This window comes from Fusarium tjaetaba (genome assembly GCF_013396195.1).
Source record: "Fusarium tjaetaba strain NRRL 66243 chromosome Unknown NRRL66243_c0000069, whole genome shotgun sequence".
In the NCBI taxonomy this organism is placed as follows: domain Eukaryota; kingdom Fungi; phylum Ascomycota; class Sordariomycetes; order Hypocreales; family Nectriaceae; genus Fusarium; species Fusarium tjaetaba.
Genome location: NW_023501265.1, coordinates 245,906 through 261,624, shown reverse-complemented (window position 1 = coordinate 261,624; position 15,719 = coordinate 245,906). Strand labels below are relative to the sequence as shown.

The 15,719-nt window shown below is 51.0% G+C and overlaps 3 protein-coding genes across 3 annotated transcripts; 2 read left to right on the top strand and 1 right to left on the bottom strand.

Annotated features, from left to right (window-relative positions):
• Positions 1 to 378: 378 nt before the first annotated feature.
• FTJAE_3645 (beta-glucosidase B) lies at positions 379 to 3,194 on the top strand (the record flags this gene model as incomplete). Its single annotated transcript, XM_037349965.1, has 4 exons — positions 379 to 718; positions 846 to 1,254; positions 1,305 to 1,531; positions 1,582 to 3,194. The coding sequence occupies 4 exons, from the start codon at positions 379 to 381 to the stop codon at positions 3,192 to 3,194; spliced, it is 2,589 nt and encodes an 862-aa protein (XP_037209308.1).
• A 115-nt stretch (positions 3,195 to 3,309) lies between these two features.
• FTJAE_3644 (oleate-activated transcription factor 1) lies at positions 3,310 to 5,449 on the bottom strand (the record flags this gene model as incomplete). The annotated part of the gene is made up of 7 exons (XM_037349964.1): positions 3,310 to 3,911; positions 3,963 to 4,147; positions 4,198 to 4,257; positions 4,308 to 4,394; positions 4,444 to 5,178; positions 5,227 to 5,339; positions 5,387 to 5,449. The coding sequence occupies 7 exons, from the start codon at positions 5,447 to 5,449 to the stop codon at positions 3,310 to 3,312; spliced, it is 1,845 nt and encodes a 614-aa protein (XP_037209307.1).
• Positions 5,450 to 6,804: 1,355 nt separating this feature from the next.
• Positions 6,805 to 15,396, top strand: FTJAE_3643 (nitric-oxide synthase salivary gland; the record flags this gene model as incomplete). Its single annotated transcript, XM_037349963.1, has 13 exons — positions 6,805 to 7,645; positions 7,694 to 7,985; positions 8,033 to 11,704; positions 12,607 to 12,688; positions 12,749 to 12,780; positions 12,831 to 12,929; positions 12,980 to 13,021; positions 13,075 to 13,141; positions 13,189 to 13,229; positions 13,282 to 13,491; positions 13,538 to 13,874; positions 13,925 to 14,007; positions 14,496 to 15,396. 13 exons carry the CDS (start codon positions 6,805 to 6,807, stop codon positions 15,394 to 15,396), a joined length of 6,699 nt encoding a protein of 2,232 aa, XP_037209306.1.
• Positions 15,397 to 15,719: the final 323 nt, after the last annotated feature.

Below are 15,719 nucleotides of genomic sequence, written 5' to 3'. Positions count from 1 at the left end.
TAAGCTTAGGCTAAATTTACCTAATATTTTCATCACTTAGGGTCACGGTCCCAAGTTTTCTTTCCTCCCCTACGTAACATCGGGTAGATGGGAAATTGGAAACGAGATCCGAGCGTGTTGATCATAGCGTTAAAGTTGGCGGGGGTAGACGGACCAACTCCGCCGGGGCCAAGAAGATGCTGCCTCACACGACCAAAGAAGTGGAGGAGAGGGAGACTTATGGCATTATTTCCAAGTATACCTATCATGTTTCTATTGCTTTTCTTTTATAAAACATGGAACGATCCCTCAGTATTGCACTTCACGTATCCAAAGTCGAGTCATTCGAATAGCATCACCACTTTCTTTATTCCCCTTATACGAACCAATCTTCCAGCGATGACCCTTGTAAAAGCTCAACCTCCCCTTAATAACGGGCATGTCAAAAACGAGGCCAAAGCATGGGCGCAAAACAAGCTTTCGCAAATGACCCTCGAAGAAAAAGTCCTCTTGCTCACAGGCGAAGACCTATGGAGGACCAACGCAATTCCTCGACTTGGTGTTTCCAGAATCAAGACTTCAGATGGACCTGTAGGTGTCCGCGGGGGCATTTTCACAGACGGCGTCAGCGCTGCTTCAGCACCTACCGGGTACTATTTTTCTTCTGTCCACGCGGCGCTGCCAGAGCTAACAAGGGTTCTACCACAGGGTTTCCCTAGCGGCGACTTGGGACTTGAATGTCATTAGAGATGTTTGCAGCGTTTTGATCCACGAGGCTAAGAGCAAGGAAGTTGATGTTCTGCTCGGACCAACGGGTAATAATCCTCCGCCCGCTGAATATCACCCGACGTCTTACTTTTTTACAGTTTGTATTCCCCGAACACCACTCGGCGGCCGCAACTTCGAAGCCTACAGCGAAGATCCCTACCTGACGGGCAAAATCGCCGGTGAATTCATTAATCGTCTCCAAGATGCCGGTATCGGTGCTTGTATCAAGCATCTTGCCGCGAATGACCAAGAAACGCGACGCTTCTTTATTGATGAGAAGATTCCGGACCGAGCGCTGCGAGAAATCGCGCTGCAGCCGTTTCAGATCGCCATTCGGGACAGTAACCCTTGGACGGTGATGACGGCTTATAATAAGATCAACGGCACGTTTTGCTCAGCTCACGAGTTTTTGATTCAGGATGTTCTTCGTAAGGAATGGGGTTGGGATGGCCTTGTGATGAGCGATTGGTTTGGCACGAATAGTGTTGTTCCATCCGTCAAGGCAGGGTATGCAATCACGGTCTTATGGTGTCTTATCGATAACTGACACTGAGCAGGCTTGATCTTGAGATGCCGGGCCCTGTGCGGCGCAGAGGCAAGCATCTTATCGATGCGTACGAGAAAGGCCTCGTCGATCTATCCTTCATCAATGCCTCGGCTTCAAGAGTGCTCGAGCTTGTACAGAAGGTTGGAAAGAGTAGCATTCCGGATTGGAAGGAAGGCAAAGAGAAGGCAGATGATCTTCCTGAACACCGGGCGATCTTTCGTCGAGCTGGCGCTGAAGGTATGTTGAAGCTTTAGATTGGGAAGCAACATTCTAATTCCGAGCTCTAGGCATTGTTTTACTAAAGAATTCTGCCAATCTTCTTCCTCTATCTAATTTGGACGGGAAGAGGATCGCGATTCTCGGTCCCAATGCGCTTCGATCCGTCGCTACAGGTGGAGGTAGCTCCAACCTTGCGCCTCACTATCGCACGACGCCGTACCAATCTATCAAGCGTGAAATAGCCGCCAAGTTTCCTACAGCGAAGATTCAAGCCCACGCTGGTATCCTCACTCATCGGTATATCCCGCTCGTCGACCCAGCCGTCATGACGAACCCAGAGACCGGAAAGCCTGGCTTTCAACTGTCCCTGTTTCGGAATATGAACCACTGTGGTGAGCCTTTCATGGTCGAGCATAGACCTAGTTCCAACTTGGTCTGCTACGATGGACTTCCTCCGGAGTTGACGACTGGTGAGAGATACTCGTACAAGGGACGGACTATCCTCAAGCCAAAGACCAATGGTCTTCATGAGTTCTCACTTTCTTCGTGTGGTCCGGGAAAGCTGATGCTTGATGGAGAGGTCATCATCGATATCGAGCGCCACTGGTGGTCTCCCAAGTCTTCTCTGTTCATGAGTTACGGTTCGCCCGAGGAGAGAGTCAAGGTGTACATGGAAGCTGGGCGAGAGTACGAACTACTTCTTGAGTCTATAAGCAGAGAGCCGAAGCCCTATGATCTCGATTACATGGCTGAGCTTGAGCGCGAGGAGGTCCAAGATGGTGGTCGTATTGGCTTCATGGAGAACCCCGGTGATCTCGACACGTTCTTCCGGGAGGCTGTTGATATAGCTCGTGATAGCGATATTGCCATTGTTGTGGTAGGTAAAGATCACGAGTGGGAGACAGAAACCAGTGATATGGTTTCGATGGACTTACCTGGACGAACAAACGAGTTCATAAGCGCTGTAGCTGCAGTCAACTCCAACACTATCGTGGTCAACCAGACAGGCAGTCCTATCACCATGCCCTGGAAGGGTGAGGTATCAGCCATCGTCCAGGCTTGGTATCAGGGACAGGAGCAGGGTAACTGTCTTGCAGACGTGCTTTTGGGAGCAGTGAACCCCAGTGGAAAGCTACCCATTACCTTCCCCAAGCGCATCGAAGACACTCCACCGTACGAAAGTTACCCTGGTGAGAATGATGTGGTTTACTACGGGGAGGGTATCTACGCAGGCTATCGATTCTACGACCATCGTAAGATCGAGCCTCTTTTTCCCTTTGGTGCCGGTTTGTCGTACACCACATTTGAGTACAGTAACATGCGCATCAGCAGCAATGAGTTCCATGAAGAAGTGGGTATTGAAGTTGAAGTGGATGTCACCAACACTGGATCGCGGGATGGAAAGGAGATCGTCCAATTCTATGTTGGGCAGATTGATCCGAGACTTCATCGACCAGAGAGGGAGCTGAAAGGCTGGGACAAGGTGTTCGTTCCTGCTGGACAGACTGTCACTGCACGTATGAAGATTGACAAGGTCAGTCTATCATACTGGGATGATAGTGTCAACAAGTGGGTGATTGAGAAGGACTCCGAGTATCGCGTGACAGCTGCCAAGGACTCGAGGGATGAGGGGTTGGCGGTAGCTTTCAGGTCGCCCAAGGAATATCACTGGGTCAACTAGAAGACTGTGCTGTTTCTCAAGCAATTGCAGAAATACGTATGTTCAATAAGTTCATTCTAGCTAGACAGAAGTTTTAATATTTCGCCGTCTCGAAACGCCGTCGGTGACATGTCCACTACCAACCCCGAAACAGCTTTCCTAGCCTCTCCTGCGATTTTCCAATTCCGGGGCAATAGAAATTGGCAAGATTCGCTGCGGTGTACAAAGGCGAGTTGAAGCTCACAAGCAAACAAACTAAAGACAGATCAGTGGAAGAGCGCGGTGCAGGGATGGCAACATACCTCCGACAAGAATTAATGGGATGAAGGAGCAATACCAACGGTTCGTGCAAGATTCCGCTTGCTACCACAGACATCAACGCGCTGCCAACTGCTGTACGTGCACCTGCGGCGTCGGCATCACTAAGAGAGCTCGTAGCGCCAAGATGAAGTGTTTTGTAGATGTATGGGCGGTGAATAATGGACTTTGCTGCGAAGTAACGAGCCATCAGATGACCACGCAGTCTTTCATCTGTCGAGCGATGAGTCTGATCAAATGCAGGGACTTCTGCAAGTTGAGCCTCTGAGTAGGCTGGAAACTCGAGTCCTTGGGGCAGACAGCTTCTCCACTCTTCAAGTTGACGGTCTAGCTCGAGCATCACGGATGGCGATACCATTAAAAACGCGGCGGGTTTATCGATATTTGCCGGTTCTCCGCTCGTGGCGTTTTCAGTATGGTCTGGTTCCTGTTAGTTTCTTTGCGAATTCATCCATAGGCCCGGTGGCGTACCTCGGCTATAAAGGTGGAACAAAATGCGGTTTAGCAGTTTTCTCATGGAAATGAGAGCTAAGAAGAAGAACTGGTACTGAGCGTGGCTTGGGTCGGCGCCTGCTCCAGGGACGACGGGTAGAGGCATGCTGCTCGCGAGCTTCCCAAGCCCGCTGGCTGGGAAGTCGAACTCTGCGAGAATTTGACTGAAAGACCATCATCGGCTTGGAATACGTTGTACTGTAGCAAGTCTTACCTCTCTTGTAGATATGCAATCCAGAATAGCTGGCAATGCTGGGCCTCTAATGTGCGTTGTCTGGAACGGAGTGAGCCACAGGATACCAAGACGAAGAAGTGCTGGCATACAGTGGTACGAGTATTGAGACAGTGCAGCAAGCTCTATGGTTGGCTTGCCAGGCATCATATACCCTGAGTTTGGCAGAGTAGAATAGACTATCTTTGTCAGCAGGCAGTGAAGCTTCAGACAAGGAGGACAGCTTACCCCATCAGAAGCAGGCACTGGACGCTCTCCCAGTCACACCTCTCCAGTTCGCGGAACATATTGTTTGCCAAATTGAAAAAACCGAGGCCAATATCTTGATCATTACCTGAAGACCACTCTTCATGTCCGGAGTAATGAGCAACTATGGACCCTAAACTGCAGACAAGCAGAACCGTGCACGAGCTGTAATTCGGCGCAAAGTTGGTCTGAACGGCGTTGCTTAGAATCTGTGAGTAGAACAAGGACTCATTCAGGATGAGGCATGAAGGATGGAAGTGCTGGAAATACGACTGCGTTAGTAAGCTAACTTGAGACAAAGACAGCCGTGATAGCCAAGACTCTGAAGGCGAAGCGTCAAGGCAACGGGGTGGTGCTGTCGAGCGAGATAAGCTAGGTCGGTTTATTTCCAACTCCATCGGGTACTGGAGATCTGGTTCGCTCATCGAAAGAGTCGAACAAGGCCAGGTGAGGAGATGCTGGGGCGCGGTGGAGTGGCGCTGGGATAGGGAGAGTTCTTCAAGCACGCGGCCGGTATCGAGAAATGGTGTTGAAGCATTTTGAGCGACGCCTGTACTACCGAGATTCAAGGGACTGAAAGCAGCGAATTGACTGTCTCCCGGGGTTGATGCCAGGCCGGTCGTAGGCCCTTGATGTTGAGCGAAAGCTGTGAGGACATCGAGCTTCTCGTCCATTCGCTTCAGAGTACCCGTCAGCTCTTCTATCGACAAATTCTTCCTGCAAGATATCAGCTATCGTTCTCATTGATTTCGTCCAAGCACACACTTTGCAGCAACAGTCTCGATGTACATGCACTCAAGACCCAAGCGCGTGCATCGTGCACAAGTCGGTTTCTTCTCGTCACATTTCGTCTTTCTTTTCCGACAAGCTTCGCAAGCCTAACAAATCAGTCATGAGCTATCGTTCGTGCAATGGTGAGACTGACGTTGAGTGCTTGGCGGCGAGAAGGGTTGTTCGTTGTTGACGTCTGGCTCGGCTGATTGGACATTTCGACTGGACATGGTTCATGTCCTGGCCGATCACTCACTCACTGTGGAGTGGTCTTGAGACATCCCCTTGTCAGCGCGCTAAGAGGTGGGCGGAATAACGTTGGTCCATATCACTAGCCCGGCGAAGCAGTGGATGATGTAGGGTAAGGCCAGAATAGCTAACTTCAATTGTTGCCTTTTGATCCCTAAATCAATTGACGTCGGAGCATAATACCAAAGTTTTTAAAATAAAATTGAAGAGCAAGAGCAATCCCTCAGTCTTAGATTTGATGTTTTGTCCCGGTTGCACAGGCTGCACAGGCTCTGCAGTTCCCTTCTCACTAGGTTTCTGCCAACGGCCATTCTGAGCAAGAAAGCCCACCGAGTAGCCAATTTGGATGATCCTAAAGGATTGGAGTATTTAGATAGGTTTAGGATAATTTAGGGTAACTTAGAAGACCCCTTGACTGAACAGTGTTCACCCTGTCTGACTTCTACTCTCTCAAGCTCCTGCTGCTGGCTCCGGGGCCAAGATCCGCTGGTGCTTGGTTAAGCCACACCCGCACTGGTTACAACACTGAGACTTTACAAGGGTGACAAACACAGATCTAGAGTTATAAATTCTCCTACTCTAGCTAATCGATCGATCGCTCCTCAAACTTATTATCGTGAAACTTCGAAAAGCAAAGAATGCGTGTTACGACACCAATATCACCGTAAAGTGGGCAATCAACAATTCCAAGATCTTGGTTCCAGACGGAATCTCGTGGTCCCGGGTGCACCAGCGTCTTGTCATGTTGCAATTACCGTCTCATCCCTCAATTTAAGCTTAATATTAGTTGCAACACTGCGCCGCGGAGGCTTGGCATGTTTCCGTCTAGTCTTAGTGCAACCATCCTGAAACACGTCTCGACTCTCTCGCCCACTTTGCCCCAGACATCTCATACGTATATGATACCACGATCTTGATAATCTTTATTTCCGCTCTGAGATCTTTCCCAATCCTTCGCTTTTTCATCGTTCGATTGTCGTACGTTTTTTTGTTTGTTCAGCCCTGGCGGCTTTTTTTTTTGCGGTTGTTTTATGTATTTCCCTTCTTTGCCCTGGTGGCCTTATTTGTGCTTTTATTAATTGGTCGGTCGCTTTAATTTCGTCATGTCGATTTCGTCTTGTCCGGTGTCGGGGTCCGTGGGGGGAGAGTGTCCGGTCGGTGGTGGTTCTTCGCGATCGGGGCAGACGCGACGAGGCTGTGCGTTTTCGGCGGCAGCGCAACCTGGGGATCTTCATGCTGCATTTGATGTGAGTGAAAGCGAACAGATATTCAGAAGAGGTACTGACTGAATATGTAGATTCCACGGGGGATCGACACAGAAGAATGGCTCCGCGCAAGGTAGGATGTTCGATGAACAGGGCAGCTCACAACAAGGCTGACATGCGATTGAACAGAGAACGAAAGACGATCAACGAACTGCTATACGCCGACTACCCCTCCCGCGAAGAAGTCGATTCCGTCAAGAGCCAACAAGAACTTGATGCCATGAACGCAAGCGACCACGATCTCCTCGCCATCGCCCTCGGCGCACCAGCTCGACAAGTACTCCAACGCGCTCAAGAAATCGGTCCCCAGACAGGATGGCGCGATGGATATCTCAGCGTCGAGCATGGGTTCTGCCCACCAGATTACGAAGAGCCCATCGCTGCGCTTGCAAGATCACCGGGTCGTATTTGGTCTGATCTCTGCGAGCGCATGCCGGGATGCTGTGCACGAGGAAGAGTTCGAGAAGCAGTCGCTGCACTGCCGCTCGTTGAAGGGACGGAGGAGAATATTCCTGATCAAGCTCTTTGGGGCGCTGTAGTGGCGCTCGGAATGCTTTGTTCTATTTACCGATTTGAGGATAAGCATGATGGAAAGCATGGACTTGCTATCACGGACGGATCGACAACGAAGCCGCAATGTCCGATGGGTGATGATCTTTGCGAAGAGCTTGAGGGTATCCCACTGTGCATTGCTCTGCCGTACTATCAGGTCTCGCGAAGAATGGGAAGAACCCTACCCCACCTATCATTTCCCGACCAAGCTTCCTACAACCTCAAGATCAGAGACGTCAAGTCAAACACCCCATATCTTGCACGCTTCGACAATACTGATCTTCGATGGCCCATGTTCGGCGAGAGGGCTGAGGTCGCATTTCTGAAAGGATGTGCTGATACTTCTGGTAAGTCTTTCCCCTCCACTACAAGTCGTTAACTAACACTCCCAACAGCCTCATTCCAACATGGCCCTGATGCCATCGCCGCCTGTCAAGAGCACGTCATGACCGGCAACATCGAAGGTCTCCTCCACGAGATGATTCGCCTAAAGGAGATCCTCGAACGAATGCCCAACGCTTTTCACAGCATTTCGCCCAACCCCAACGCAGGCGACAACTACGTATCGGCCGACAAATGGGTTCGATGGGGTCTCTTCTCATCGCCGTTATCCAAGCGAGTCCCAGCCGCTTCAGGCTTGCAGTTCCCCCCGTACCTGGTGATGGATGCCTTCTTGGGTCGCAAGACGTAGGACGAACTTCAAATTCCTCTGGATCAAAACTAACATGACACAGACACGCATCCTTCCTCGGCGTCGAAGCCCTCCATCTTCGAGCATGGCTCCCCTCCAACCACCGCGCCTTCATCGCCGCGATCCAATACCACTACTCCATCCCCGAATTCGTCCAACGATCCGGCGACCCACGTCTAATGGGTGTTCTCGAGGGCATCGTAGAAGCCTACGCCGGAGAACGCGGCTTCATGGGCGTGCACCGGTACAAAGTCTTCGGTATCCTCGAAGTAGCAGCCAAGACAGGACGAACAGCCACAAACGGTCTTTCCGGCGCTGCTGATGCGACAAGGCCTTGGGAGGAGACACATCGTCAGTTCTCGGATGCTATGAAGGAGCGGCTTGAGCCTTTTCGGGGCAAGCTTGCTACGGAGCCGCATGCGATGAGGGGGACTTTTGAGGAGTGTCGGTATCTGGCAAAGATTGCGAGTTGCTCTTCGATTGATCAGGATGCGAGTCGGTCAACTGCCATGGTTACACTGGATATTCGGGACACGGGCATTACTTTTGCACCTGGAGATCGTGTAGCTGTAATGCCTCTCAACAGTTGGGAGGAGTGCGCGAAGATGGTTGCTGCTCTTGGCTTGGATCAACATGTGAGGGAAGCAGTTGACACTACAGGAACTTGGTCGCGCTTCGAACATCACCTCTCTACAGTCACGAGAACCGCGCACAGACAACTTACAGTCATCGACATCCTCCGTCGAGGCCACCTCGCACCAATCACCAAGGAGCTCACCGTCAAAATCCACGAGCTCCTCCACGCTTCATCCAACACGGTCCTCCAAGTACTGGCAACCGAAGAATGGCCGGTCCGAGGATCTTTAGGCGACCTTCTGCAAAAGGCCGTTCTCGATACCCCAAGCCACATTTGGAACCGTGCTTTCAACCTCGAAGACCTGAGCTGGTTGTCGGAGCTCGTTCAGCTTGAAGTCCCGCGAACATACTCGATTTCGAGTCACAGCAATGAGCTACTCCCCAGCACCGTCGACCTGACCATCTCCCGCGCCGAATACGAGCTCTCCTCCATCTTCTCCCAAGGACAGACAGTCACAAGAGCCGGTGTCGCAAGTGGCTTCTTCAACCCTCGTCCATTGTCCCCCGAGAACAGCCTCTTGTACGAAGTCCTCATTGGCGTTTCCCGACCAGTGGCTTTCCAACTTCCCATCGACAAAATGGTTCCCTGCGCTTTCTTCGCCGGAGGAAGTGGTATCGCTCCCTTCCGCAGCTTCTGGCAGCATCGGCTAGCGACATCGGGTCTCTCTGGTGGACGCAATCTGCTCTACCTGGGAGTCCAGTCTCGTGAGAAGTTCTGCTATGAGGCTGAGCTGCGAGAACTCGTCAACATGGGGTTCATGGAGGTGCATCTTGCGTTCTCTAGAGATCGTCATGGTTTGGCATATGACAGTGTCGCCAGGGATCTTGTGGAGAAGCCGACTCCTCCTCGATACATCGACAGCCTCATCATCGAGCAGGGTAACACGATTTGCGACATGGTCATGTCAAAGAAGCAGGGTGGCCTTGGTGGTCACTTGTACGTCTGCGGCTCGGTGTCTGTGTTTGACTCTGTCATGAGCGGTATCCGAAAGGCCATGTACAACTACCGCACAGCAACCATGGAGACCGTTGACTTGATCATCAACAAGGCTTTTGCCGAGCGTCGCTTCATGCTAGATGTCTTCATGTCTCCCAAGGCCCTCCCCTGCAACCTCCCCACCATCTCTCTCTCCAGCCTCGCTCTGCATACCGGCCATCGCCAAGAATCTCGAATGTGGATCGCCGTTCACGGCAGTGTTTACGACGTCACCGACTTCTGTCCCATGCATCCTGGCGGAACCCTCATCATCAAGTCCAACGCAGGCGTCGACTGCACCAAGTCCTTTGACAACCTTGCACATACCAACAACCCCGAGGTGTCGAGTCTTCTGACGAGGTACTTCATTGGTCACTTGGCTCCCAAGCCCGACTATCGCGATAACGACGTTTCAACGCTTCATGACCTTTGGGCTTCGTACTTGAGGGTCACCGTTGAAACGCTTGTAGCCCATCAGTTTGAGATGAACGATATCATGGGCGAGTCAATTGACTCTCCCTCTGCGTATGATCCCAACGGCATCAGCAACATCTGGCTTCGCGAAGGCCTCCCAAACACGATCGCCATTCGGACTTTCTACGATTACCAGAATCGTTTGCTGCAAGGTGGTTTCGCAGCACTTTTCGGCTCCAAGTTGGAGGAACTGGTCCTGCGCCTGTCATTCAACTTCGCCAACTCCGGCGGACCTGGCGCAGCCTCCAAGCTACCAGACATTTTAGGTACCATCGCTCGGGCCAAGTCTGGTAGTGACGCAGTTCGCAGCGCGAAAGAGATTAGTGCACTTGGAGAATTTGTCTGTGACCCATCTTCCGAGCTGCGCTTCCAAGAGCGGGGAGTCCTTGACTTTACCGCCAAATGCGTGCAGCTCGACATTGAGCTCTTGGAAGATCTCCGACAAGAGGCGTGCAACGGCATGGACGCATTTGAGAGCATCGCAACTGTCCTCGATTCTTTCGATGGATCCAATTCCGACTCTACACCTGTAGCTGCTTTGTCGTCGTTCCTCTTGCAGACACTCGAGAGGATGACACATCGATTGGCCATGTTCTACACCCAGTTGGCACGCCTCTCGGTGTATCAGCCTGAGCTTGAGCATAACCCAGCGCGAACACGATGGGCTTTCATCAGGCGATGCATTCGTGACGGAACCTTCTTTGTCATGACCCGATCCCGGGGCAGTGAGATCCCGATGAACGGTCAACCTGAGTCGTACTACATCAACGCGAAGTCGTTGGAGAAGACGACCTTTGACAATATCCTCTCACAGATCAAGCATGTGATTACCTCCTCGACTGTGGAACCACCAACGACAACCGTCCAGCCAGCCACCGTGAATGATGTTCACCACAAGAGAGTCAGCACCATCACCAAGGACGGTACGGTCGCTTCATCTGCATTGAGAGTGAACGTTGGGGCGGTTGAAAGCATGGGAAGCTTCATGAAGAAGAACGAAAAAGCTTTTCGCCGGTTGAGTAGTATGCCAAGCCAACTGCAGCTGGAGGACCTTCAAAACGCAATCCCGATGAATGACAAGCCGGCCCGTCAGAAAGTCGAGGCTGCGACCGCTTTGGACACGAGCATCAGTCGCTTTAAACCACTAGAACTGAAGACAGCGCTCGAGCTAGATCCGAATGCGTTGGTGGCCTGCAAGGACCAGATGCTCACTGCGCGCATGAGAATCATGGCTGGTTACGAGATGATGCCTTGCTCAGCTTCTCGATTGAGCGAGCCGGCCAAATGCACCTCGATCAGCTCCATCTCTTTCGAAGAAGCCGACGAATTAGTCGTCGCCAACCCTCAACCACTCATGGAACGCTTAAAGTCCATCCCAGACGATGAGAGCGTCCCATCTTCAGCATCGTGCACAACTGCCCAATCACGCCGCAGCTCTTTCAGTGGTAGCTCAGTCACAGGCTCTATCGCGGAATCCTTCGTCCCAACGCCGCGACCTCGACCATATGAGACCAGCATGGCCCTGAAGCTCAAGCTTGAGGGTTTGAACAGACGGTCGCGTGGGGAGTCTATTTCGTCCCGACAGAGCTTCATTTCGGCTTCGAGCGCGATGGATCTGAGAAGGAATAGGTCTGTGTCGAGTAACAGGAATGCATCGAAGAGGATGTCTATCGATCCGGGTCACTCAAGGGAGCAGTCGGCCGGTAGGCTGTTGGCGTTCAAGCTGGGAGCTTTGGCGGGTCAGAGGCGGTCTTTTATCCCACCAACATGGTAGACATCTGTAGCATAGCCAATCAACAAATAACCGTATTTGGATAAGGCAGTCTAGCTCCCAACCATTGCGCTTCGGCCATCAAATCTGGGTTTTCACAGATCGCATGTGAGATCGACAGTGTGAGCAATGGTGGGCTTGGCAGTTCAACCCATATACGGGCCGATAAATGGTTGTATTCTCACTTGAAGCGGGATATTTTTTCCACCCTGGGGTATCGAAGCCGAAGGTGCCATGTTATTGGTTGGTTGGTTCGTTTATGCATCAGGGTGAACGAATTTTCTCGTATGCGAACCCTGTCACTATCACAATCACAATGCAAGGGCGTGCAGCTCACATAATCCCACTGTCTTCTGTATACATATCTCTCGAAACTAAACCCGAAACCATCTGCAATACATGTCTAGTTGAGACATTGTTCCCATCATGCATATGATCTGACAATTGAGATTCCTTTGCTGAACGATGGACATGCTCCGCAGCCCCATGCCCATGATTAGCACCCAACGGTTGATTGACACTTCCGCCACGGAATGTAACCCAAGACCACATGCATGCGCTGGTTCGTAATGCCCTCGACAGGGATACCGTGGAAACCCCCTCATTAACCGACAGTCCGACACACGAGCGGTCGTTTCTTGATTTTTAATCCCTCTTTTAGTTTTCGACGGCGCCAATCTTAATCTCAATCCGGCACTTTTAGTATATCCCGTGCGAATATTGTACGAAAAATGTCGTCCCCGAAGTCACAAAAGTCTAGGTCTCCTACCAAGTCACCTTCGGGACCGCAGTCCCCTGCAGCGATGGGCCAGGTCGCTGAAGAACAGGCGGCAATTGAAGTTGTATGATCAGGCCACGGTATTTTCGACGGGTTTGGACACTGACGAGAAGTTGGGTAACAGGACGATGATTCCGATTCTTCCTACTCCAAATCGTGAGTTAATACCAGGCCAGGGTCTTTTGGAGATATTTACATGATCGCAGTACCGGGATTACGGATACCGAGTCCCTTCGATCGTCGATTATGGCGTTCAAATGGGAGAATGGACGTCGATACCACGCTTACCAAGATGGGTCCTATTGGTGAGCTCTTATTCAGTGCTTTGATGTCCCAGTCGGCTTATACAATTTAGGGCTCCAAATGATGATCGCCAACAAGAAGCTGAAGACCTCATGTAAGAACAACCTGCAAGACAAGCACTGAGAACCTTCTAACAAATTTGAACAGGCACGAGGTATACAGAATCATCCTTGGCAATTCACTGTACGAGGCACCGATCGGCGACAACCCTCAGGTAATCTACACGCCATGATATGTTGAACTCCTCTAATTGAAAGGCAGAAAGTCCTTGACATAGGATGTGGAACTGGCATCTGGGCAATGTGAGCTCACATAGACAAAGCTCATCTCTGATACAACGACTGACGAAGCTAGCGAATTTGCTGATGAACATCCTTCTGCTGATGTTCTTGGCGTCGATCTCTCTCCCATCCAGCCAAACTTTGTTCCCCCCAACTGTAGATTCGAGGTTGACGATATCACAAATGAATGGACATATCCCGACGACACCTTCGACTTCATTCACTCCCGCTCTATGATAGGCTGTCTTCCCGACTGGACGGACTTTTACCGCAAAGCATTCAAGTCCGTTCCCTGTTCAAAACTAATGAACTGCTGCTGACTTCTTTAGGCACACGAAGCCTGGTGGCTGGGTAGAAAGCGTTGAGCTCTGGGGCAACTCAAAGTGTGATGACGATACCCTGAAGCCTGAGTCGCCGCTCCACAAGTGGGTAGAGGTCTTCAAGAAGATTGAATCTCTGACAGGCAAATCCTTCTTCTGGGATGACAAGATGCAGGAGTCTATTTCTGATGCTGGATTTATCAATGTTTCGGGTCGAAGGATCAAGGTTCCTATTGGAACTTGGCCGAAGGACAAGACTCTCAAGCAGTGGGGTGCTTGGAACCGTCATTTCCTTCTTCAAGGTCTCGAGGGTTTCTCAATTCGTGGCTTAACCGAGATGCTGGGCGTAAGTTGGAGCAGATGTCGGATGGTCACGAAATTTGCTAATGGATCTAGTGGAAATACGAGGATGCTCAGCTGTTCTTGGCAGATATGCGCAAAGAGTTGACGAACCCAGCTCTACATGCGTATCTTGATGTGTAAGTCGAGCTTGAGTTTCGGGATCTAAGACACATACTGACCTAGGTCTTGATGTAGGACTGTATTTTATGGACAGAAGCCAGAGGCTTGAAATACTGGTGGAACCCATGGTAGAATTTTGGGAATCGCCTTGGATTGCTGGGGACAAGTCCATTGACTCGATGTTGAGCGAGCGTATCTCATCACAGTACATTAGTAGACAATACAATGGAGGTGTTACGATATGCCATTTGCTTCTGAATCTGCTTTTTTTTCGAGTATAGTTGGTGATCATATCACGCACTGCCACAACGTGGGATACTTTGAAGCCAATTGAATCGAGTTGTGACGCGAAGGGGATGGAAAAAGCTTGTTGCCTCAGGCATGACTCCCAATGGTAGCACAACAATGCAATGTCAACATTAACTGCACCAAACTAAGTCGAAAACAAGCACCGACAATGAGTATCAAAATCAAGAGCGAAGCGAGACATGACGACGCAAGATAGAGTAATCGCGTGGATGGAAAATCTACCCCAGATCTGTCCCCGCAAACTGTTGCAAGACATTGATGCGCCAGCATCAGCAGCCGGCAAACACAAGCGCAACAACCCAGTACAAGCACAGGAGCGAAACCGGCCACCATCATCACCAACACTGAGTATAGACACCGACGGCTCCGAAGCACTCAGTAGGAAGATGCAGCAGCTGATCGCACGTGCAGATCTGGAGCAAACCACTTGGCCTCAATACGAAACCTCAAATAAGCATCCCAACGCACCGCTATCGCGCTCCAGCACCAACGCTTCTAGTCGGGCTCGCTCTCCATCGCCGTTAAAAAGGCAATTTATCGAACTCCGCCTTGATGAGAAAGGTCTGGAGACCAAAGCGCTCACCGCTAATGCTCTCGAAGCACTTCCGAATCCAGAGGCGGCTTCTCTTTTGCGCACCATGCGACGGATCGGTAATTGCAAAGAGATTCTTCCTCAAGATATGCGAGAACAAATTCTACTAGGTCACGGGATCAAACAAGGTGACCTAGACGACTGGGACTTTGCCTTCAAAGAGTCGGATGCTTTTGTCCACCTTCCCGGTCGTATCCCATCGGCTGGAGAGATCGAGTTGGTCTACAGCTGGACTACAAATTGCATTAATTCTGATCATGAGGAGGCTGGCTGGAGCGATGAGGTCCACTCTCGTTTGCTACAAGCAATATTCAGGGACGCAGGAGAGGAAATAGGAGGACTCTTCAACATAACTCCCAGGCAAGCAGCTCATACATTCGCCCGTCTGCCGGTTTTGACTGGATCCTTTACTCATTCGCTTCTACAGCTATGCGCCTCGTCCACACAAGCACCGGCCGCCAAGGCCAACCGGCTCGAAGATGGCCGACTTTCGCGTCTACGCTGACTCAACGCAACAAAACACCGAGAGAGCCAAGTTCCACGAGGAATTTTATCGCAAAATCCCATCCTTCTACCACACCGACTCTGAACGCTTGCAGGCGCATTTGACAGTGTTGAGCATCGAGACAGAAGCAGGAAGCGAATCCGATGAGCTGAGCTACACATGGGAATCTGGCACGCCGCTCAATGGGCATCCGTCGAATCGTCGATATTACGGTCGCAGGATGGTGCATGCTCAACAGTGCAACACACTGAACGAGTCGACCAAGCCTTGTCACGGCTGCGGTTTATCCCTGCGGTTGTTGTGCAGGGACATAGATGGCTTTT